At 46.9% G+C, this 23,251-nt stretch overlaps 4 protein-coding genes across 4 annotated transcripts; 3 read left to right on the top strand and 1 right to left on the bottom strand.

Moving 5' to 3' along the window:
* Nucleotides 1–16,299: 16,299 nt before the first annotated feature.
* LOC128708319 (coiled-coil domain-containing protein 63) lies at nucleotides 16,300–17,908 on the top strand. Its single transcript, XM_053803292.1, has 3 exons — nucleotides 16,300–17,365; nucleotides 17,441–17,612; nucleotides 17,683–17,908. Exons 1-3 carry the CDS (start codon nucleotides 16,300–16,302, stop codon nucleotides 17,906–17,908), a joined length of 1,464 nt encoding a protein of 487 aa, XP_053659267.1.
* Nucleotides 17,909–18,611: 703 nt separating this feature from the next.
* Nucleotides 18,612–19,804, bottom strand: LOC128707622 (protein-S-isoprenylcysteine O-methyltransferase). Its single transcript, XM_053802581.1, has 5 exons — nucleotides 19,607–19,804; nucleotides 19,223–19,484; nucleotides 19,040–19,149; nucleotides 18,864–18,971; nucleotides 18,612–18,794 (listed from the first exon to the last, which is right to left on the bottom strand). The coding sequence occupies exons 1-5, from the start codon at nucleotides 19,802–19,804 to the stop codon at nucleotides 18,612–18,614; spliced, it is 861 nt and encodes a 286-aa protein (XP_053658556.1).
* A 386-nt stretch (nucleotides 19,805–20,190) lies between these two features.
* On the top strand, nucleotides 20,191–20,735 carry LOC128710151 (39S ribosomal protein L20, mitochondrial). Its single transcript, XM_053805191.1, has 3 exons — nucleotides 20,191–20,277; nucleotides 20,359–20,650; nucleotides 20,719–20,735. The coding sequence occupies exons 1-3, from the start codon at nucleotides 20,191–20,193 to the stop codon at nucleotides 20,733–20,735; spliced, it is 396 nt and encodes a 131-aa protein (XP_053661166.1).
* A 291-nt stretch (nucleotides 20,736–21,026) lies between these two features.
* On the top strand, nucleotides 21,027–22,962 carry LOC128719033 (succinate--CoA ligase [ADP/GDP-forming] subunit alpha, mitochondrial-like). Its single transcript, XM_053812653.1, has 4 exons — nucleotides 21,027–21,066; nucleotides 21,426–21,871; nucleotides 22,391–22,675; nucleotides 22,747–22,962. The coding sequence occupies exons 1-4, from the start codon at nucleotides 21,027–21,029 to the stop codon at nucleotides 22,960–22,962; spliced, it is 987 nt and encodes a 328-aa protein (XP_053668628.1).
* The last annotated feature ends 289 nt before the right edge of the window (nucleotides 22,963–23,251 follow it).

Consider the following 23,251-nt stretch of genomic DNA (forward strand, 5'->3'; position numbering starts at 1 on the left):
AGACCTTCGAAAAATTCGATTGTCTTTGCGGTGGTGGCGCTCGTGTCCGGCGGTTCGCGATTGGTTGCAACCCCGAACAACTGTTGACCTCAAACACCTGGGCGGCGGGTGAGATCGCTGGCAAAGTGTGCTTCGATATTAGCAGCAGGTTGACACCTGATAAGCTGCAAACCGATCGTATTTTCACGTCGTCCAAAAGCTCACGTTACGATCCAACTCACACACAGTTTGTTTGTGCTACACTTTCGATGGTGAAGGAAAGCATTTTTGCTTTCATTAATTGGGCTTTTGCTCATTACAAACTCAAAACCTTACCGAATGAGCACCATTGCCTCATTCCTGCCCAACGATAGTGTTAATTTACTTTATCTTTCACCAAACAGTGCAGCAAAGTGCCTTTTGGCGCGATAAAATTGCCTTGTTTTCCGTTTTCTTCGCGATCTGCCACAACAACGCTTTCATAAATGTGATCGATAGGTGCTGAATCAAGCTTTGATATCACAGCCAACGAGACCTAAACAGGGGTCGGCACCGTGAGGCACTTTCATTGTGGCACAGCGTGGAAAATGATCCAAAAAATGGTATAATTTTACCGTAAAATGTATTTGAACTTTTGAATCTTTTTGTGTGAATTTTTTTTCCAGTTCAGGGACATTAGAAGCTCAAGAGGTATAAGCCAGCCATTTCTGGATTACTTTGCTGACCACTGGACGCTATAATTAAGTGAAATAAACCCACGATCGACTTATGTGTTTGGCGTGGCGTAAAATATCGCTTCCGACTTCCCCCCATAACGTGTGATTAATTTGCCTTATTTTGGGTGGAATGTTGGACGACATGCAGGAGTTTATTTCTCCTGTCGCCTGTCGGAAAGTTTCCAAACTTTGTAACCCCCCTTATGGTCAGCTGAGGCCAAGGACAACAACGAGCAAAGCCTCTTTCCATCCGCGTGGTAAGCGGCAAACACGCGCGCGAGCTGTCTCGGTCGTCTAGTAATGGCCTCGAAACCTCGTCATGCCATAAGACGTACCCCAATGGGGTGGTATATCGTGACCACACACACACACACACCCCAGCCAAACGCACCAAAAGGCAAGTCATGAAATTTTCATCGTTACACACGTAACACCACCGCACAACCCCGTGAGATGCGTCAGCTGGAATCGGTGGTGTCGGTGGCGTTGGACGGCGAAGCTTTCGCCTCTTCGCATCTTCGCGAAAGTGATGCACCCTTGCCAAGTCACCTCCAATATTTTCCACACACACCACACCTCACAAAAGGGGTGGTGAAAATGTACCAAATCACTCTCATATGTGCCCTTTGCTTTCATCATTTTCCATGGCCCATTCGCTGAAGGAACGCGAACGCATTTCGGCGAGCTCCAATTTAGCGGTTGCCAAACGGCACTAATTCCACAAAAGGATCCGTGGTGGATCATTCCCTTGAAACTACATGGGCCTTTCGATTTGGCAACGGAAAAAAAGCTTTACCTTCGCAGCTTTTATTTGCAGTTGGCGATGACGGGAGAAAATGCAATCCACGGCCAAACAAACATTCAATCACGTTCTGACCAGCTGCAGAGCCTCGTACCGATGGGGATTTATTTACCAAACGGAATACTCCCGTGTGGAAACGTGCCCATCAAACATCAACCCCAAGGCAAGATGCACCTGCAATTCCGATGGACTTATTTTACCGTTTCACTTCACCGCCCGAATATTGTCGAAACTGAGCCAAGATCCGTCGGATTTGCACATCGCGACAACACCGAACGGTCATCGGGGGACAGGTGTTTCGTGCTTAATATTTCGTCCCTTGCTTGCGTACACCACGCCGTGTTTTCGTGGGCTGACCATTTCATTAAAGGGCGCCAAACACGCCACCCGATTGCTTGCGGAACCCGACTCCTCCACCTTATTTGCAGGAAATTCCCTCATCGTGATGGACACGGGTGTAGTAATGTGGCGTTTGCATGTTTGCACTCGGTGGGTTCTGTGTTTGTTTGTGACCCCCCCTCCCCCCCCCCCCCACCCTTCCCATTCGTACCCCTTTCGTGTGCCGCCATGAATTTATCGATCAAATGTTTTTCCTCTTGCGGAACTTGGTTGGTTCCTATCGAACACCTTCAACATGGTTGCGCTCCGTCGGGGCCCCACATTGCGAGGGGGGGGGCAAGGTTGCTCCACGACTGCGTTGGCACACTGCATTGTAAACTCACGTGCTCCAATAAGCGACAGTGCGGTACGAAGGATGTGCATTTCGTTCCTACGCTGTGCGCGTGCTGTGGCCTGCTGGTATTTAATTTCTCCACAGGCCATTTTGCGCTTATTGCGTACCGCCATGGCTTACTATGCTTCTGTTGCGTTTTGCACAGTTCTTTAGTTGCTGCACGGTAAGTGAATTTTCCTCTCTTTCCCACACACACACACTCACAGACAGACACACACACTCGCTTGCACCTCGTTTTACAATCGATTTTGGGGTTCACTGTATATTCCAAAACGAAAAACAACAGCCACTGCACGGTGCTCTATGCTACAAGCAAGGAACTCGAAACACGAGTGAGCATCGAAGGAGGGCATCGTGTTCGGAGGTTGGTCACTTCCTTTTTTTGTTTCGCTATGTTCCTGCTGCTGCTGTTATTTGTTGCTAATCTATTTAATTGGCCCTTTGCCGCCGGATGGTTCAGAAAAGGGCTAGCCCTCCCACTTGGGCCCGTCTTTTCCAGGCTTGGCAGGCGGACTAAGGCGGAGGAAAATTGCGTGTGCGAACAACAACACCGAACAAATAAAACACGCGAACCAACGAGAGGCGAACGAAAGAAAGAAAGCGAAAAGCTGTGCTTAAAAAGCTTAAAAAAACAGCTAATCGAAGAAGACAAACGCATTTTTTGGGTGATTGGTAGTGGTAGTAACGGGGGGAGATGTATGGTGGTTCGATCTTCGCCCAAACAACCCCTCACCACAGCCTCCCGAAACCGAACCGAACACGTTTTGAGCGATTTTTCCTGCGGTTTATCACACAAAGAAGTGGGTCGCGCAATTCCGAATGAAACTCGATCACAAACGAATACTTATTGGCGCGTACTGTACACACACATACACTCACGCACACACACACACACATGCACACAAACGAGCTTAAAGCACATCGGAATGATCGACAGCACGGATGGCGGGGAAACACTTGCGTGAAGATGGCGGTTTGCATGATGTGGTAGGAATCGATGAACAGGAAATTATGAGCGTTACTTGAGACAATGCAGGTTTTGTTACAAAAAAAAAGCTTCCCCTGTTTGCATGATAATATTTCCAAACAATCACCTTAAGTGTTCCGTTTTCTGCGACGGTATCGAAAGGCCCAAAAGGCCACTTGGACCAAAACTATTTTTCGGTTCACAGTCAAACACGCTCCTTGGCAACGCGCGCGAAACACAACGCCACACAACACACGCACTGACACGCTGCGCAAACTACACCAGTACGGGATGCCGCAAAGGGGTTGCGATGAAAATAACAAAAAAAAAACTACCCCCCGACTGACTAACCACGCGCAGTAACAACAGCAACCACAACAACAAAGACAACAACGAAGTCGTCTCGACGTTCGCCTTTCCAGACGTGCTCCTGGCAAAGCCTACTCTGATACTGAGAGTGGAGAAAATAGACAACAATACGCAAAGGCCCCACGAATACGCAATGGTTGATGGTGCTCCCACCCGATTCATTGCGGTTGTCAGGTGAGATTATGAGCGGATTGAGCGAAGCGTCAGGGGTCGGCAAACCATTCACGAAAGAGGTCATATAGTGCAAGAAAAGCACTGAAACTGCGGGCCAGATACACCAAACAAAGGTAAAAAAAAAACAAGAATACGTTGATGCCATACATTTATGTTAAAAATATGGTAATACATTCTCCAAGCTGTCAACTAATGTAAGGGTAAAGTAAAGCAATAATTCATGTTGAAAAGTTAAAAAAAAAATATATAATGTTCAGATTTTTCATATGTTTATCCTGCCGAGCTAGTGGTTGAACCACCAGTCAGCAGTCAATATATGCTAATTGGCTGTATAGAACTGTTCGAAAGTTTAAAGATTCGAAAGCTCCAACAGTATGTTTATGGCAGCTATGGCAAGAACAGTAAAGGAATTTCTGTTTAAGGATTGTTCGTTCCGCCTAATTCATCCGAGAATAAAAAATAAGTCCTCCACTTCGTGTCAACCAGGTAAGATTGCGAGAATATCTAAAATATTCTAAAACTTGTGAAGAGAGTCCATTGAACGGAAGCCTGGTTCTGGTCTTTGGACCGTTTTAAGCGACAGTACACTACGGTACCGGTATAGATAACACTTGCTTATCCATACCAGTTTGTCAGTGGAGCCAGTTCCACAAGACAGGACCGATCAAAATCTCAACTGGACCATTCTTTCTTACGCAGGACTGACCATCCAACTACAGTTGAATGAAATTAAAGAAAGTCAGAAATGGTAGACTTCTTGGAGTTGTGGTGCCACTAAAGCAGAAGAGGTCCCTGTGGTTCCCAGCGAACGTGGTGGAGACAATGTAGAAACTCTAAGCCAATTCGAGAAGGAGAATATATTTAAATGATAATTCGAAAAAAAATGATTTGATCGCTCGATAAACGCTTCGGACAACGTATAATGTTGTAAGCAATGTCCTTACTAGCAATCCCTAGAAAGCTTCCTCATCAAACTTTTTGAGTGAACAATAACTTAATAAATTGATAAACAATACTAAAAAAAAACCTTCATAGATGCAGTTGGTGTCCACGTAGACCCACAGGTAAAAAACCTGATGTTGTGCCGAGATCTTGAGAGTTTGTCGTGAGCCACATAAAATCGGTTTGCCGACCCCTGTTTAAGAAGGTTAAGTGTGAGAGACTATCGAGCGAACCGTGGGTTTTCACAATTGTTTTTTTTTTCCTAGGGTTTCCAGCAACGCGTGAGCTGGAGAGCGTGCGAGCGGTGTTCGCTCCGGTGAGATTCTACCGTAGCTCACTACCGCGGATAAAATGATACCGGTCACGGAACGTGTTTGGTACTGAGGGCTAGTTCCGCATTTCAGCATACATTCTTCACTCTCTTCTCGTTCCTTCTTGTTGCTCTTGAAAGTTCTGTCAACCACTCTATCCTAACACATCCATGCTAATGATACGACTTCCATAAATTATGTCAACCTTTGGCGAGTGTGTGTCGGAAAGATTTCCAAACCGGGTTCGTCGCTTAACGTCACTTTACACGAGACAAGAAGGCCAATTCATTTCTGCTGATGAACCACAACATTTTCGGTCAGTTTTGCATTCGATCGATCACAAATAACTCCCTGAGGGCAATTTCACCATTCGACAACATCCGCATTTGGCTGACGTCCGACAAACACCACCCGGGAGCGGAAACTATCCCAAAGAAGTTCTTTGTTTTCCTGCGAGCGAACGGGCTCACCCGGGGCACGCATTTGGCGCGATCCAATTAGCGAAATAGCTTAGTACTACTCCTACATCCCACGGATGCGACAACGTTTGCCGTGACACGGAACACACGGGTATCACAGAAAACGGGAACGGAAGAGCGAGCTTAATGTTTTGGCTGGAAGTCACGTCGTCCGTTGCTATGACGACGCGCCAAGGTATCGCCGGCCCGTTTATACTATGGTCGCGATTGTGCTATGGTAACGGTTTGTTGAATTGCTTGGTGGAGTTTTTTTGTATTATTACCCTGCCCGAAATACCAACTCGCGGTATTTTTATCGATTAAAAACCTTCAAAAATCCCATCATATTGATTTTGGTTTTTAGCTCGTTGTTGCTTCCCTCCATTTCATGCCAATGGCTATATAATCTCGTTTCACGGGTGAATAACTTCGAGTTCTAGCCCCACCAAAGCCCTCCCAAACCGTGGATGTTTTGCTGAAAAATTTCATCACACGCGTCTGCTTCACGGTGTTCCACTGTGAACGCGCCCAGCCCCAGACAGCGATCACGAAACAACTTCATAGAATCGGTTCTACGTGACCAAGCATACTTCTGCGGTGACCAGAAGCCTCCGAAACAGATGCTGAAAAATGCTCCTACTCCTACCGGAGCCGTACGTACGAACGTGCCCATAATGATCGTCGAAAACAAAAACCCGTTTTGCGAACGAGTGGAATGATGCTGGATTGTTCTTTAGCGCCGGTCGGAATGGGAAGGACGGAAATGGCAGCAAAATCCACCACAAAGACCACCACCCCCCCGCCACCCTTCTATATCATGAGAAAAAAAATCCGATGAAACCGCGCTGCCGAAGACGAAATAAAACCCATTCCATTGATTGAACCACGCTTATGCTGTGGTCGGTTTTTGTTTCACCTTGGCGTGGAAACTGTGGTCCATTGACGTGACATCGGTATTGGGCGATTTTCACAGCCCGCCACGGTGCGATGGACGGTTTGCGTGAGCATTTGCACTTTTCACGATCACGCACGTCCCGTCTGGTGGCATTTCCGTTTGCGTAGGTCAACTGTCTTCGAACCCTGCCCGGGGGAAGATCACATCACGGCGATCGTCATCAATCTTCCGATCATAATTGTTTGTTTCTTCTAGCCACGCCGTGGCCCTCTGCCATCATCACACGCCAATTCGTCGCTCCCTTTGTGTGCTCCCTTTGCCCAAATTCAGGGCCAAACGGCGTGTAACAGCGGCGTGTACCGTGGCCATCTTATTTCATTGCAAAGCACCACGCAACCGTGATCATCATCCAACCAGGCCACCGGGCGTTAGATGCCGGTGACTAATCGGTGAATCTACAACCATTGTGATGTGCAGGAGGATAGTTACGCAGTGGAGCTTTGTTTCCCATTTGCGTATGGCGTACAGCAACAGGTGAAATCTGCATTTCACAATTCTTTCCACACGTACACACAAACGGCTCGCGAACTTTATCCGAGTGTTGCTGCGTACGCATTGTTTGGGTTGACACCGCCACACGCTACGTACATAGCAGAACGAAGAAAAAAAATAATAACAAGCAATAGTTGATTGTTTTCCCTTTTTCATTTGTGCGGAATTGAAATGTTTCACTTTTCCCAGCCCAGCAGCAGCAAAAAACAAGCGTTGCGGGAAATGGCATTTTCAAGTCTAATTTCCCAAAAATGTTACATCGCCCTCCGTCCGGTCATTTGTCACAGTGGACGAGGTTGCAAAAAGCGCTTCTTCGTGGTGTATTTTTTTTTGCCCATTTGCAAATGTTTTTCTAAGCTCTTGTTGAGTTGAATTTGTATTCTAATCTCAACATTGGTATTAGCAGTCGGTATGGTTTAGGCCAGTGGTCGGCACGTTCATTCTAGTTGTTCGGCTAAAGGCTCGTCTCCAAACTGCTCCAAACTTGCTGAATTTAGACCACAAATTGTAGCTGCATTTAAACTTAATTGCTGTTTCATGATAACAAATGGGATCTTTCTGTATCCGTTGCAATCTTTTACTTGAGGTTTGTGCCATACTACAGTGCGTCCCAAAATGATAGCCCCCGCAACCAGTTTTCCCCAATCTGGCGCCATGATGCAGCATCGGATGGTTATCAAGAGTTTATCAGGTATTTTTGTGCATTTCATAGATACTTTTCGTTGGTAAAAATGTCTGAAAATAAAGCAAAATAATTGTAGAAATGTACAAAAGTAAAATAAAAACATCCCAAAACGAGAGCCTCACTAAGTATTTTAATAGATTGCGGACTGAATCGATGGGAAAAAGGTTGGTTTAGTAGTAGTAGAAAAATGGGTTAGTAATCGGAAGAACCTCCTTCACAATTTACTACATGAAAAAAACTAGTTTAGTGACTCTTTATAGAGACATCGCCATCGACATCTTAGATAACCTTCTGGTGTCTAAATCTGGCTCTTCACAACTATTAAAAGCTTATTTTCCATCACTGTAACGCTCTTTGGGCTCTTTAAAACACATTGAATGTGCAGTTTTATGAAATTTAGCGCTCCAAAAAGTAGTTTACCACGACCACTGGATTAAGCCGCGGCTCGTTAAGATCCTGGACCTAAGGAAAGCATTTCCGTAATATGTTAATAACAACATTTAACTTTAACATTTTAAACTAAACGACTGTCAAGAAGCGAACTTTTGATTTCACACGATTTCCTGCTCATTACAGCCTGGCATTTGTTCATTCAACTTTGGGAACTTTTGTCCCCCGTTTGTTGGGAGACTTGCGCGTTCTTTTGCGCGGATTCCCCTCTTGATGCGTTTCTAATTGTTCGTCCCAAATTGCCCAAATGCTCACCGTCTGGATTGGTGCTAAACGCAAGTTTTATGCTCTTTTTTTCCAAGCGGAATCCACACGAAACCATACAAGCGTGTTCGTTGACTTGTGTGGCGTTTTTTTTTGCAGTATTCACTCAATCTGTTTTTTTCCTCTTTAATCCCAGCTGTGAACATTGCCGTCCATTACGCATCGCATCGGACAAGGCAACGGCACAAAAAACGCAAACGATTACACAAGCAGGAAGCGAACACTTTTCGGGTGCTTTATCAGCACATATTGCACGCCTTCTGGTCGCGGTTTTGCCAATCGATTATTTACGATTAATTGAATCAACGAGACGGTGTTGAAGCGTTTGTGTAATGGTCACGGTGGCACCATGCACACACAGCCTGCAACAAAGGCATCGAGATGCGGTCGCTCGATAGCCAAGCCCTCCCATCGCGATTCATCTCCAAACAAACGCATCTTAAGTTAGAGCTCTTGCGATCTTGCGGGAGGGGGGGGGGGGGGCAACATTATGCAACTGTTGCCAAATTAGCATTAGGCACAACATCATTCATTTGCATGCAATTGGCCCCTGAAGGCTCCTAGTTCTCCTCCTCCCCCAACAGATGCCACGATACGCAAATTCCTCTAGCATGGCGCGCAGAAAAGCGCCCACAAACGAATCATAAATTAGTGTTTTACACCACAACAAGCAGCGCCTTTCTTCGTTCGTCCAGTTTCCGTTGCTACTGGGCAGTCCGGGGTCCGGGGGGGGGTGGTTTTGATCAGCAGAGGTCATCGCGTTGGAATTGAAAAATATGCATCATCGCGCTGGTATGTGGACCGGGTTGGGGGTGGGAAGGTGGCTCCACACACCCGACAATCCAACAACAGCATCATCATCATCACCGTGGTCCATCTACATTAGCAACGGACACAATGCCAACGGTTTGCAACGCAAGCACCAACCGAATCAAGGGAAATAATAACAAACAACTCCATCAACCGTAACCTCGGGATTGACCGCTCTGACCGCCAATGGCACGCCTAGACCAACACGGGGGCTTAGTTCTCGGGTCGGTTCCGTACGTCATGTGGGCAGACGGATTGAAATTTTCGCCTCCAAAATGAAAACTCCAGTGCGAAACCAGCAAATCAATCTTAAAGGCACAAATATGACGCGCAAGGTTAAGAAGTAAACCAAACTTAATGGCTGTAGTGAATGACACTTTTCAAGCACGTGACTTCGCCCTTGAACGGTGGGCGAAATAATTCCCATAAATTCGATCTGATCCATGAAGACGATCGTTCTTACGGTTGGTAGACAAATCGGTACGTCCTTTTGGATAGTTAATCGATTAAGTACGGTCACAAATTACGGCCGTAGAACTAGCTCAAGAGCAGGCCATCGTTACAGGGCAGAGGAATGCATTCTAATTCCAAATGCTAATGAGATTCGCTTTGGAACGATCTTGAAGATCTTGTGGTATTGGATCTGTTCCCCTCACAGAATGTATCTTCCAACGGTTATTCTTATCTCAAAACTGCTTAAGTGCATCGGGGGAACAGGCAGCTCTTTGGAGCTTTTAATGCTCGCCTCCCCTAATGACCAGGAAATAGACACGAGCCAACCACACCACGCTGGCTTGATAGTGCAAATCTTCCAATTAGCCTTTTTTCAATTTGGTTTCTGCCCGTGTGTTCCACCAAAAAAAAACCTCCCCATTTCGGCCACCACCTTTTCAAAACCGACGCCACATTCGCGCACACATCTCGCGGTTGTACTCAAAGCCCATTCGGGGGAGGTTTGTCGCTTCCGCTACCGTTCAGCTCGAGTGTTTCGCAGCTTCACACGAAAACGCTCCATGGCTTCCTTCGACGCTTCCTTCCCAAAAAACAACGCACACAACCGACCGACAGATGTGGTTGTGTTTCGTACCACCAGCTTTGAACGCCAATTAGCTTCCATCAAATCATTATGAAACGCACGATGATGCCACTTTCGCGTCTGCACTCACCCGGTGGTCGGTTTTCTGTGGGGGGTGGGTTCGCACCCGAAACCGTACGAATAATTTGTTTATTGATTGGCAAAAGACTTTCACGCCTGCGCGCTTTCGCCCGGCAAGTGCGGGAAGGAGCATGCAGTGTGTTAATAATACTATTAACGATACGACATTGGGGCACTGGAAAGGTTGATTTGGTTGTTGGCGATAAGAGGTGGCCGGCGCAGCATCGTTAAGAGTTGTAAACAGAGCTTTTCATGGGGAAAAATAAAACACGGTGGGAAAATTGGCCCATTCCCATTCACCGCCGCTGGTGGTGGCTTCCCCGGCCCAGTACCAAGTACAAATATAGCTAAAATGTTTCATCCGAAAGGCCAATCGTTCAGTCCCGTAGAAAGCGTGGAGTGGATATCGTGTGTTTGCCGCAAGCCAAACAAGGAACAAGGTGAATGTGCGGTGCATCGTAAACCATAATTAGATGCATCGCTGCATCGGAGGCCCAATTTTACAAACGTACACAGGGGAGACGAACCATTCGGTGGCATCCCCATTTGACAGATTGCATCACGCTCGATTGCCGTTTGAATCGACGGAAGCGCAACAGATAAACACACATGATAGTGGCATGGTGGGTTCCATCGCCATCCAGCCAAACGTTGCCAGCATGCCGATCGGGGGGGTAGGTAATTTCCGTTTCTGTTGGTGCCACAGGAAAATGATGCAATGGAGGCTGTTGCACTTCTGCATGCACTTTTTCCATGCACCAGCCCATGGGGTGGATCGGAAATCGAATACGAAACAGTGTGCTATGCAAATGCGACCAGCTTCCAATGCTTTCCCGACGCAACATTGCGCCTCCCTGTGAAATGTCTTGTATTTCTGGTAAAATGTTTTATTCATTCGCTCTCCATGCATCATGCAAGGCTGCCCCCGGTAATAATTGAAGCCGTACGATTGGAAATGCAAACAAATGCAGCTAACAGCAGCGCGATTCTTTTCCTCAAATCTCAACTAATGGTCACTGTCGGGGCAAATCATAGCCCTCCTTTCGATCGATTCCACGCTGAACGGTCGGTGGCATATGGATTTGGTGCCACTGCGATTAATGCAACGAAAGCGGCGAACGAACTGGGCTGGGCGGGAGAGTTGTGGCACAAAACTTTAACTGCACACCGACTGGGTTTCGTCGTCATTTCCCCATTGCGCCTTTCAAATTCATTGGCCATGAAACAATTTGCTTGCAATTCGTCTTCCTGTTCGTATGTTTATGTGGCGTCCACGTCCACCCCATACCCTGATTTTCATTTCCCCCATCTGGGTGGCGTTCAAAGGCAGCCAAAATAGTACGATTAGAAAATGGGGTCTGACACAGAGAGAAGAAAAAAGAAATGCAAGTAAATCTACCAAACATGTGAGCTTCGGTAAAGCTCCCAGCGCAGTGCGTTCACGTGCGACTCGCATCGATCGTTTGAATGCAACGCATGCTTTGATGCGTGAGTAGGTGAATTGCTACGTTCCTGAGGTGCCCTCCGACATGGGCTACTCGGATGAACGATAAGCAAGAACGTGCATAGTAAAAATTTCAATTTTGACAGTTGTTCGACTGCAAAACTGTTCAAAACTCGACTGTAGAAATTCAATGTTATGTTTTGTTATTCATTCTTTATTTATCCTAAGAAACTTGTTCTATCGATTCCGTATCAAAAATGCAAAAAAGAGAACGTCACCCATATTTTGGGTGACGCAGGTTGCTGGAAACATACCGCGTCACCCATATTTTGGGTGACGCGATACGAACCGTATTTAATGTCTATTCGTCGCACAAGCCACTTTTGAACGCGCCGAACCGAAATAGTAATAACCACCGTAATGATGGTACTGAGACGCAACCATTTAGTACCGACACGCGGTGCCAACTTAACGGCATCCCCAACCGACGGCTCGTCACCACCATTACCAACAAATGCCGTTTCTTTTTTCGAGTGGCAAAGAAAAGCCACCGTGTGACGGCATTCATGTGGCTATTATTAGCATTATTACCATGTGCCAGCGTTTGAGCATGTGATTTACTGGGTCATACAAGAGGCCGCCCAATTTCCTCCCGCGGGTTGTGATTGAGCAATGCGCCACCTGTGCGCCACCGTGGCGTGACACCCTGTTCCGTGGTTTTCCTCCGCGGGAAACTCCCTTATGCTCTGTACGCTACAGAAAAAAGGTGTCACTAAAAGTGTTCCCATAGCGTCGGGAAAATGTCTCAAGCGATGGCGGGGGAATAAAGTTTATTATATGGGACAGCATTTGATACACATTTTAACTCCGAAATAAACAACAAAACCCATTAATAATAATAAACGTCTATCACGCTGGAAATCTCTGGCTGCTTGCTGCTTCTGTTCAAAAAAGGTTATTGTCCGGGGTCCCGGGTTTGTTCATGAACTTGTGTGCCTCAATGGCATTTATAGGTCCGCTCCAGAAAATGACCCCAAAAATAATGCGTGAGCTGCTCCGGATGGAAGTGCACTTGCCCAAGATGCACTTTTGACCCATGAAATCCCACCGTAAACAATGAGTGGATGGAGGGTTCGACGCAGATACCGCTTCTGGGCGGCAATTCTGGCACACAACCATTTCCCAACGATTGTTAATGTGCGCGCTCGGTGTGTACGATCGTGTGTTTACCCGCTAGCGGACGCACTTTTGACACGAAAAGTAGGTAATTAAGCAGTTCGCTGTGTTCAATTGTTTCGCGCCATGCCCCAAACGCGACCGCGATACCGAAAATCGACAGATATTAACGCTTTTCACTTCCGCCACCTTCCGGAAGGGTGGCAAAAAAAAAACAACCCAGCGTCTCCTTTCGCAAGCCCTTCCCGAGATGCCTGAGAACCATCCACACTGCCATCCGAAGACGCCATAAACACTGGCACACGGGTGAATGGTGGATGTGCGCAACAAACAAGATCGTAAAGAAAATTTCCCATCACGAGCTGCACACATTTTCCACCCAGTTTTATGGCCACCGGGAAAGCCCAACAAACCCATTCTCAGCTTATCACTTTCTCTCGGTGAGATTGTTTGGCCAGACCAGCCAGTCGGAAGTCTTTCTTGGTTGAAAGTAGCAACAAAAAAAAACAGGGTACGTTTTAAACGAGCGACGATCAGCACGATCATTCATCTGCATAAACGGGGGTGCTATTAGGTGCGCGAGCGCGGGAAAATCTTCTCCCGTCATCCTAATCACTCTATTGCCGTGGTTGGAGCAGCTACTTCTGGGTTCCGTTTGTTAAACTTTAACGAACGTCATTAATTCGATACCGTCAATACCGGGGCCGGTTACAGTTACAGCCGATAACCTTTGCGATCGCTAAACACGCCGAAAAGGTCTCAACACGTTGGAATGCACTGCTTCCGCGCTGTAGACCTTCGAAAAGGAAGATCACTCACAGTGTATGCTCGTCAACATCAAATGAAGCGTAAAATGTTCATTCGGAGTTTATCGGTTTGGCACAGAAGCTTAGGAACATCTGCTTGAGGGTCGACATAGTAACTTCGAGCGATTAATTATAAGGTTACGGGCCGTGCAAGTAGTAATCACAAGGAAGTGATCGCTGGTAGGTGATCTTGTACGTATTTCTTTACCTCACTCGCGAGGTGTGATATAAATTTGAACCGTTTACGCATCATGCAGACTTATGTAAATTGTCATAAGCATACCGGCACGGATCGAGCATAATTCATAGCACACCAACAATGCCCGGCGACTTGTTTCCAATGTTCTGTCCGCATTGCCGTCTCTGTAGAACAGGCGTAACAACGCTCGGTCGTATTATCCTCAACTCGGACGAGGCTCCCGAACCGCACGAGGGGAGCTCTTTTTCGAACATCGCACAACGCAACGACCTCTACCGGTGTGGTACAAGAAGATCGTGGTGCTCGATGCGAGCGTAGCCAGTTGTAAATAATTGTGTTCTTCAGCGTTGCGGACGGTTGCAACTTCACAAAACATACAATTTTCGCAACCCTCCTCCCCTGCACTCCGTTGCTTTGGATGCACTCGAGTGAAAATGCACCGTAAATGCAGCCACGTATGGCCTCGGGCAATGGGGTAAACTTGGAGCACAGATGATGCTATAATAAGGCTCTCCCTCCCCCCGCTCAGTCGGATTGCCATGTGTGTTTTCGGAGGCGCCCGAACACAAGCATTGTGACAGGGATTGCGTCAGCGTGACACATTGTGGCCGGTCCGGTGGTTGGTGTTTTGACGCAGGCCCTCCCAAAAAAAAAGGGCCAAACGCGCGGTCTAATGTGTACGGATGTTCGCGTCACTTGCCGACAAGTCTAAAAACTGTACCTATTTAGAGGTTAAATTGGTCTAATTTAGGGTTTTTTTGTGACCAAAAGCATGGTGAGTTATGATTTGTGTTAAGCCATTTTTACCAACAGAAGTAAACACGCTTAAACCTACTTTTTAATATATAAAGGAAATGTTACGCTACTAATTGCATACGATTACCTGCACTAAACAACACCAAGCTACCGGACGTTTTTTCGCGCCGAATACAGAACCGAACCAAAAAGCCTCATTACAAAACTTTACACACCGGAACTGAGACACTTTCTGAGACAACACGAAGCATGGTGGCCACTTTTCTGGCTGCATAGTTTGACCACAATAAAAAAAAGGTCAGCTGATGTCGAGTCCCAACAGGGAGGTGTCGGCACTTGTTTTATGACACTCCACCATTCTTCCGGAAGTGAATGCCGCGACTTTCAGGTATGCGGTCCACATTATTAGGTGCCCCTTTTTTCTCTATCTTACCCATCCCCATTTATATTGACAAAAAAGACTATCGGTTTGGAATTTTTAAAGGAAATGATTAAACCCTGTGTGCCGGCCGAAAGCCTCTCACTTATTGAGCTTGTGCAGTTGAACAGGCGATCATTCATCAGTGGATGAATGGTGCGACATAAATGCAACGGGAATAGCGATGAATGAAACCAAACAATAAAAAGGTCGCAATAGGCCGGCAGTATCGGATTCCACCCATCGAGATATCCATGGCAACGGTCAACAATGCAATCGATCAAACGAATAGCTCGATGGTATTTCGCTCGCTCTTCGCAACTTCCTTCTAATTCCGACAGAGAGTCGGAGTGTCAGTTGCTTGCCAACGTCCGCCATTCTTGGGCTGATTTGATTTTTTGTCGCGTAGAAAAACGCGTCAGTCTAGTTCCGGGTTTTCCCAGCCTCCAGCGCCAGTACCGATTGAAAGTGAAACAGTTCTGAAACAAAGGTAAATGTGAAATAGAAATCAATTGTTTTGTCGTGTGCAACTGACGCATAAATAGAATTTCCACTCAATCTCGCTTTTCTTTAAAGTGTCCCATTTGTCTTCAAGCGCTGTGTTTTTTTGTTGTGTCTGCTGTCCTCGTTTTTCCCCAACTTTTTGTCTTTTTGTGCGTATCCAGAGATAGAAAGTGTTTTTTTTTTCTTTTTTGTTAGAATTGAAGATCGCAAACAATATTCGCACCATTGTTTCACACCCGCAAACAAGTGCGGGTGGGATGGAGGATGGGATCAAGAGACTAGTGGGGGTTGGGGTAGTTATTTTTTCTTCTCTGCCACTTTCGGAATCTGTCGGTATTTTACTTCCGCTTGCAGCTGTATGCACCGATCACGCTTTACGGCAAAACTTTCACGCAAACAAGCAACCGCAACGATTGCGCTACCTTCCTCTGTTCATGTGTGCGGTGCATGCTCATCTTCAATCGAAAGATTTACTTATGCTAATTGTTTGCACCAGTTTTGCACCGTTGTTTCACCAGTTACGCCCCCGCCCTCTTCTCCCAGCTCCTCCCCCAGTCTTTCAACGGTGGTTCCGGCATGCGCATGTACGCAACTGTTTGTTTTCCTCATTAGAGGTTGCATCTTGTGCTCGTACTTTCAGGGGGCGTTGCAGTGTTGCAGAGACAAAAAAAACCACCCACCACCCAAAGACCGATCGTTCTTCACCCCGGGCACTGCTCACGGGAATTTCACAATGTCCAGCCAACCGAAGATGGCGTCGGAGATCGGGGCTGCCGAGCAGTACGAGATGGATCAGCTGGCCGAGGCGGAGATATCGCGCCTGCAAAAGCTGCTCCGAACGCTACAAAACGAGCGTGCCACGTTTCTGGACACGAAATCGAAAGCATTGCGCAAGTTTGAGCAAAACATTCGCGTGCTCGAGAAGGAAAAGCAGCAGCTGCAGCTGCAGCTCAACTGCGAGGAGAATGGAACGCACTCCAAGCGCGAACAGGAGCTGGAAGCGGTGCTGGAACTCGCCTACGATCAGCAGGAAAAAGCCCAGCAAGCTTTGAAGGCGAAAAAGGACAGCCTGTGGGAGTTGGAGGGACACATCAAGAAGATCCACCGTGAGATTGCCGAGATACGGAACAACGAAGTGACGGACAATCTGTACAACGAAACCATTGCCAAGGCGCAGCAGTCCGTCAAGAAGCTGGAGAACCGACTGGACGTGGTCAACAAGCGGGCCGGTGCGGTAATGGCTGAGAATGCGCAATTGCGCCAAACCATCGACCACATGCTGACCGAACGGGCCACCTTCAACATCATGTGGGAAAAGCTGGTCAGTAAGCTGAACGAGGGCAAGCGCTACATGATCGATCTGATCGAGCAGGCCACTTCCGCGTACGATACGCGCGAGGAATTGTGCACCAAGCTGCAGATCCTGAAGGATAAAGGGCAAAGCGACAAATTGGCCCACATCCAGGAGATGCGTGAGCTGCAGCGCAAGCTCGATCATGACGCCAAGCTGCAGGAGTTCCTCGGCATCAAAGGCCAACGGCGGGCGAATGCGGAGCTGGAAGAGCGGGAGGCACAGAAGCGCAAGAAGATGCTAGAAAATCTTGAGAAGCAGTACCAAGAGTACGAGCAGATCATGACGCGCATCATGAACTTCTCGGGCGAGGATGACATCGATCGGTTGGTGGCAAAGTTCATCAAGAAGGAGGAGGAAAACTTCGCCCTGTTCAACTACGTTAACGAGCTGAGCCACGAGGTGGAAACGCTTACCGAAAGTGTTCAAATGTTGCAGGACAACATCGGTAAGATGTCATGGGGGGAGTGTATCGGTTTGGGGCTTAATTAACACGTGTGTTTACCGTTATGCATTTCCACAGCGGAACAGATAGCAATCAACGAGTCGAAGGAACACTCGCAAGATGACAACATCGACGCACTACGCTTGGCCGAACAGCAGTGCCGTGAGGCGGCGGATACGGCTCAGGAAGTAAAGCTCAAGTTGGACGTTAAGCTGGACGAGCTCTTGAGGATGGCCGAAAGAATATACAAGTAAGAACGACGGTCGTATGAACTTACCACTCTGCAACAATGTCTGATGTCCTTCCGATCACTTTTACAGGCTGCTCATGTGCGACGAAGCGCCCATCTTGAATCTGCTCAACAACGAACGGCGGGTTACACTGAACAATGCCAAACTGTTCCTGGGCATCATCGAGCGACGCGTGTTGAGCATCATTAGCAACGTGACCTACATCGAACCAACGACAAAGATCCTTGGCAAGAAGGATCGCGTACCGAACTTTAACGTGAAGGAATCGGCCAAAGTGCGCATCGAAAGGAACTAAGAAGGGGAACGCACGTGCCTTTTTGTTACGAACAGTTTTGTATTCGTTTCCACTTTGCTCCAACCAAGTTTTGTGGCACCAAGTTTTGAGAATGGTTAGCTTTTTTGGTAGGAAAACGGAAAACAGACGCATTTGTATACACGTAAATTAGTACAACCACACTTAAGCTATGTTTTACAGTAGAAAATATAAATATACACCGTTTCGGTAGTGCTATCTTCTGTGTTGATTAGTGTGCTGTAGAGTTCACTGACTGCCTGAGGGTTTTTGTTGTTCTAAGGGAGACTTTTTTGTCATACCTTCGACTGACGTATGTGCTTTCGTCTAGTGAATAACTATACTCTAACTAAATAGCTAAAATATGTACGGTTTTCTGTATCAAAAAGAAAAAAAAAATGCAGCAATATAAAGTCCATCGGAAGGAGAATGAACCGTGTCGGTCCTACACCAACGATGATGCGTCCTGATCATCACAATTATCATACGTTCCCGAGTACCTTCGGTTGCGACTATGGTCCAAGCTAGCGCCACCGATACTACGTCTGCGCTCCACATCTAATTTTGCCATTTCCATCACCATTCTTTCATTATTGTCCTCGGCGCATCGCCGGACCGTGCCGGATCCTTCGCGCTCGTCAGTCTCATTGCGTATGTCCGTGTGGAAGCTGGTTTGATCCTCGCGGGCGGGATCGTGCTCGAAATATCATGGTTCCACGCGAAACCCTCGAATGAATGGCAAACCGGAGGAAACTCGTTCCTGATACTCGATGTACTCTTCGCCGAAAAAGTTAAGCAGAGTAATTTCCTCCATCAGTATCCGATCGTGGAAGAACTTCCAGCTAGCGATCGCGTAAATTACGAAGCATACGGGATTTGCTAGCGTTATCTGTGGGGTTAAGTACAAGGAACGTTTCGTAAAGGATCGCACGATTTACCTTTGATGCTACTTATCTACCTGTGTTCCTATCGACCAATAAAACCATCCCACGTAGGACGGATGTCGCATCCATCCGTACACGCCGTGCGTCACCAGTTCATGTTCATTGTGCCGTTCGAATTGAACCTAAAATGAAAATCAACCATTAATTTACATTTCTTACATTTGAAAGGATCATCCACGGGCGCTCTTACGATGTGACTAAAGTTTTTGCTGGCCGTTATCATTGCCACCTTCCGGAGTGATTCTCCCGCCAGACATACGAATACTCCTGCGGCCCACACCAGTTTGTAGGTTTTTATTTCTAAAATCAAAGATACACCATGAGTGGGAAGAATCAGCTCACCACACACCCACGTTGTGTTCACATAACTTACCAGGGAAATAGTGCGACTCGACGAAATATTCAACCCAACTAGCAGCGGCTGCCAGTGCGTAGTGAACCGAATGGTTCAATATGAACGAGTCTGGAGACAGCGTTTTGGGATTACATATGGCAATGCCCAGATACTCTGTGTAGTGAAATAGAGCCATGAGGGTGGCATAAATACCAAACGATTTGTACTGGTCCTGGGTGTAGAGGAAAACAACAACGCCAGCCGATAAAACAGTCCCGAGGAAAGCAGCTCTTACGGCAATCTGTGAAAAACAGTTTTATATTTTTAGACTATTTGATGCGTGCATTACATAAAGCAACGTTGCAGCTAGGGGTTTATCCAAAACACAACGATAAGACCGATTGTCTCTGGCCGCTTACTCACCTGATAGTCACGCGGATTGTACCTTATCCTAATGATAATGTTTAGCGAAATGTAGTAGCCCACCGAAAGGGCAACTTTGGTCCATATGCTTTCTTCGTGCAAGAATGCTTGCGCACCGTAGAAAACTAGCAAACTTGCCATTCCACCGAGAAAGCAGTAAAGGCTCAGCCTCCCTTCGTAACATAGCACCGTAGCCATGACTTTTGCGTTCCACAGCTCTTTCCAGCCTTACGAAATGGTTGTTTTGATTCGTTAATAGTTGAACCTCACACGTTCAACCTACTTGGTGTACATATTGTGCTTCAATATCGTTTTCACTGCGAAATACCACTCCTTCCCGTGTGATTCTTTGTGCAGCACCACCTAAAGTTACGATTAAATTTTTCCGGTTTTCTGTGGTGTTTATTTTGATACTGCTGGCGCTCTCTTGCGGAAAATATACGAACCTACGACTGACAACAATTTTTTATGAGCAATTTTGACAAGTACCTGACATTACGTAAAATTGCACATGTTTGTTTTGTTTTGGGTCGCTGCAGCATCACCGGGTTACGGCAAATTAAGCTAGTTTCGGCAATTTTAACATGGTTTTTACCTCGGTCGTTAACTTGGTGCGTTCTCGAGGGCCAGATGAGTTTTGGCGGAAGCGTAGAATTTTCAAACTAGCCGCAGTGAGTAAACCAACCGCTTGAAAAGCACCTCTTGCAGAGAACTGATCCCACTGATTGTTTCTTTCGTTTTATCAAGCGAAGCACTTTATTGGACGTCGGCGTAACTGCTATTCTATTGCAATTCGTAATGTAAACAGGGCTCTAGCCTACGCCACTAAAGGCCGTGAGCTCAAAAAGCAGGACATGCGAGAACTATGGGCACAGCGGGTGAATGCTGGCTGCGAGCAGCATGGTATGCAATTTGCCGACTTCCAGTACGGTCTGTACCAAAACGATATCTTGCTGAACCGGAAAGTATTAGCGGATTTAGCTATCTGGGAGCCGAGAACGTTTGAGGCACTTGCCAAGATCAGCCAGCAACTTCCCGAGAAAGGTGAACGAACACAAGCAAATCCCACGTGAATGCATGGTGCTAACCTTTTCGTTTTGTTTTTATTGCAGAAAGCGGAGACAAGTGAATTATTTGTTAAATTTTAGTCCATTTAATAAATCCCTGTATAATTACAAACGGAAATTTATTTTATATCCGAAAATAGTTTTTCAACACAAAACTTCATTCCCAACGAAAGTTGGCTCGTTACTGGCAACACTTCTAGCAAACTGGCAGCCCTGGCAGATTTGTTCGCGAGCTGTCAAGTTGAGTCGACCAATTGGTGATCGAATAATTCCGACGGTTCCGATTAAAACGCGACTTTGCACCTTACGGCCTCGGATTTTACAGCTAAATTCCGCATTTTCTGCTACGAAAGATGGCTGCCGCAAGTGCAAGGCTTTTCTCGCGGGTAAAAGGTAAGTTTTGGAACTGTACCGGTACAACGCAGAGCCATTCGGAGCGGTCTAATCGGGAAAACAGTTGGCAAAATTACATAATCCCAAATAATAGAAAGGTCCTGCGGTCACACCGCTGGCATTGTGCTGCGTGTGCGATTCGTAATCAAGCCGTGCTGCATCTATTATCAAAGCTGCCCAACTCGTTTTGCGCGATTAAATCTTGTCATCGAAAGGCGGTTTGTTTATTGCTCGCGCTTGTACTTTACTCCCGCAGCAGCAGCTGATGTGGTTCTGCTGTTTGCATAGGGCTAGTTAACCTGCAATGACGCATTGCCAGTCAGTAAGCTGGACATAAACATTTTGTTCTTCTATTGTAGATGGCTTCACAACCAGCGTCCGTTTCGCGAGCTACGAAGCTACGCGAAAGAACCTGAAGCTCAACTCCAACTCGAAAGTGATCTGCCAGGGTTTCACCGGCAAGCAGGGTACCTTCCACTCGCAGCAAGCCATCGAGTATGGCACGAAACTGGTCGGCGGAGTGTCCCCCGGCAAGGGAGGTCGCACGCACCTGGATCGTCCAGTGTTTAACACAGTGGCCGAAGCCAAGAAAGCCACGGGAGCGGAAGCTACCGTGATCTACGTGCCACCGCCCGGAGCCGCAAAGGCCATCATGGAGGCAATCGAAGCGGAAATGCCATTGATTGTCTGCATTACCGAGGGTGTGCCGCAGCACGACATGGTGAAGGTGAAGCACGCCCTACTGGCACAGGATAAGTCGCGCCTTGTCGGCCCCAACTGCCCCGGAATTATTGCACCCGAGCAAGTAAGTATATCGAATGGGCATTGGGTACAAATGGGAACGTCCAATCTGGATGCGTGTAGCGTTGTTTTTGTGTGTGATTACCGTTTACCATTCCACGGATGCATTATCTTCAATGAGACAAAGTTCAATACACAGCGAAGAAATGACCTCTTGCCGCGAAGCGATAAGAAATGTAACAAGCTACTGGTGCTGGATGCGAGACCCACATTGGAGTATGTAAACAAGATCCACTGATAAACCTGAGGGTTCTCCCAAAGGATCACGGAAGTTACTCTCGCTCTCTCAGACACATACACACACACACGCGTATTACATCGCTACTAGCATATGTTGAGGTTGGTTTTGTACCAAGTTTCAATGCCATATGGAACCGGTGAACAAATTAAGCAAACTGTCGTGGATAAAAATAGAACAATGTGTGAAGCGTTGGCACGAACTAATGCGGCAACAGATGATGCTGTCTCGTGATTACGTATAAATGAATGAAATGTTCGATTGTTTTCGCTCGAATATTTGCAGTGCAAAATCGGTATTATGCCGGGACATATTCACAAACGCGGCAAAATTGGTGTCGTGTCTCGATCGGGTACCCTGACCTACGAAGCCGTTCATCAGACAACCGAGGTCGGCCTTGGTCAGACGCTGTGCGTCGGTATCGGCGGTGATCCGTTCAACGGAACCGACTTCATTGACTGCCTGGAGGTCTTCCTGAAGGATCCCGACACCAAGGGTATCATCTTGATCGGTGAAATCGGTGGTGTGGCCGAGGAAAAGGCTGCCGATTACCTTATGCAGTACAACCAGGTTCGTTTCTTAGTCATAGAGATCGGTGCTATACCTCATTTGACTAACATGTGACATTCCTTCTTTCGTAGGGCATCAAAGCGAAACCTGTAGTATCGTTCATTGCTGGTCTTTCGGCTCCACCCGGCCGTCGTATGGGCCACGCTGGTGCCATTATTTCCGGTGGAAAGGGAGGTGCTCAAGATAAGATCAACGCACTGGAGAAGGCTGGTGTGATCGTTACGAGAAGCCCGGCGCAGATGGGCAAGGAATTAATCAAAGAGATGAAGAGATTGGAGTTGGTTTAGACACACAAAACACACGCATATGTCACCATCTCCCGGCACGGTTAAGCAAGAGATAACTCATAATCACTGAAGTACTGCGCGATACCACAAGCGCAAAGTATAGATAGTTATTTAACGAAGCCAATAATACTTTCGATAATACAGCTATTTTCCATCTCAGAACCACAGTCCCTTCCAATGATGTTCCGTTATAGTGGTGTCGTTCACGGTACTCAAAAGTTACCACCATCAGAGAAAAGAGCTGCTAATAGGGAAAACACGAGACACATTAATTTATTTAAATCCAAAT

The sequence above is a fragment of the Anopheles marshallii genome, chromosome 2 (assembly GCF_943734725.1).
Source record: "Anopheles marshallii chromosome 2, idAnoMarsDA_429_01, whole genome shotgun sequence".
Lineage (NCBI taxonomy): Eukaryota > Metazoa > Arthropoda > Insecta > Diptera > Culicidae > Anopheles > Anopheles marshallii.

Bases quoted from the DNA above. Each gene is read 5' to 3' on its own strand.
- LOC128708319 (XM_053803292.1), top strand. From the start codon at position 16,300: ATGTCCAGCCAACCGAAGATGGCGTCGGAGATCGGGGCTGCCGAGCAG. The intron at 17,366-17,440 runs GTAAGATGTCAT...GCATTTCCACAG, and splicing joins AATGTTGCAGGACAACATCG to CGGAACAGATAGCAATCAAC. The intron at 17,613-17,682 runs GTAAGAACGACG...TCACTTTTACAG, and splicing joins ATGGCCGAAAGAATATACAA to GCTGCTCATGTGCGACGAAG.
- LOC128707622 (XM_053802581.1), bottom strand. From the start codon at position 19,804: ATGGCTACGGTGCTATGTTACGAAGGGAGGCTGAGCCTTTACTGCTTT. The intron at 19,485-19,606 runs GTGAGTAAGCGG...TGTTTTTCACAG, and splicing joins ACAATCCGCGTGACTATCAG to ATTGCCGTAAGAGCTGCTTT. The intron at 19,150-19,222 runs GTAAGTTATGTG...CTTTGATTTTAG, and splicing joins CGAGTCGCACTATTTCCCTG to AAATAAAAACCTACAAACTG.
- LOC128710151 (XM_053805191.1), top strand. From the start codon at position 20,191: ATGGTTTTTACCTCGGTCGTTAACTTGGTGCGTTCTCGAGGGCCAGAT. The intron at 20,278-20,358 runs GTGAGTAAACCA...TATCAAGCGAAG, and splicing joins GAATTTTCAAACTAGCCGCA to CACTTTATTGGACGTCGGCG.
- LOC128719033 (XM_053812653.1), top strand. From the start codon at position 21,027: ATGGCTGCCGCAAGTGCAAGGCTTTTCTCGCGGGTAAAAG. The intron at 21,067-21,425 runs GTAAGTTTTGGA...CTTCTATTGTAG, and splicing joins GCTTTTCTCGCGGGTAAAAG to ATGGCTTCACAACCAGCGTC. The intron at 22,676-22,746 runs GTTCGTTTCTTA...CTTCTTTCGTAG, and splicing joins ACCTTATGCAGTACAACCAG to GGCATCAAAGCGAAACCTGT.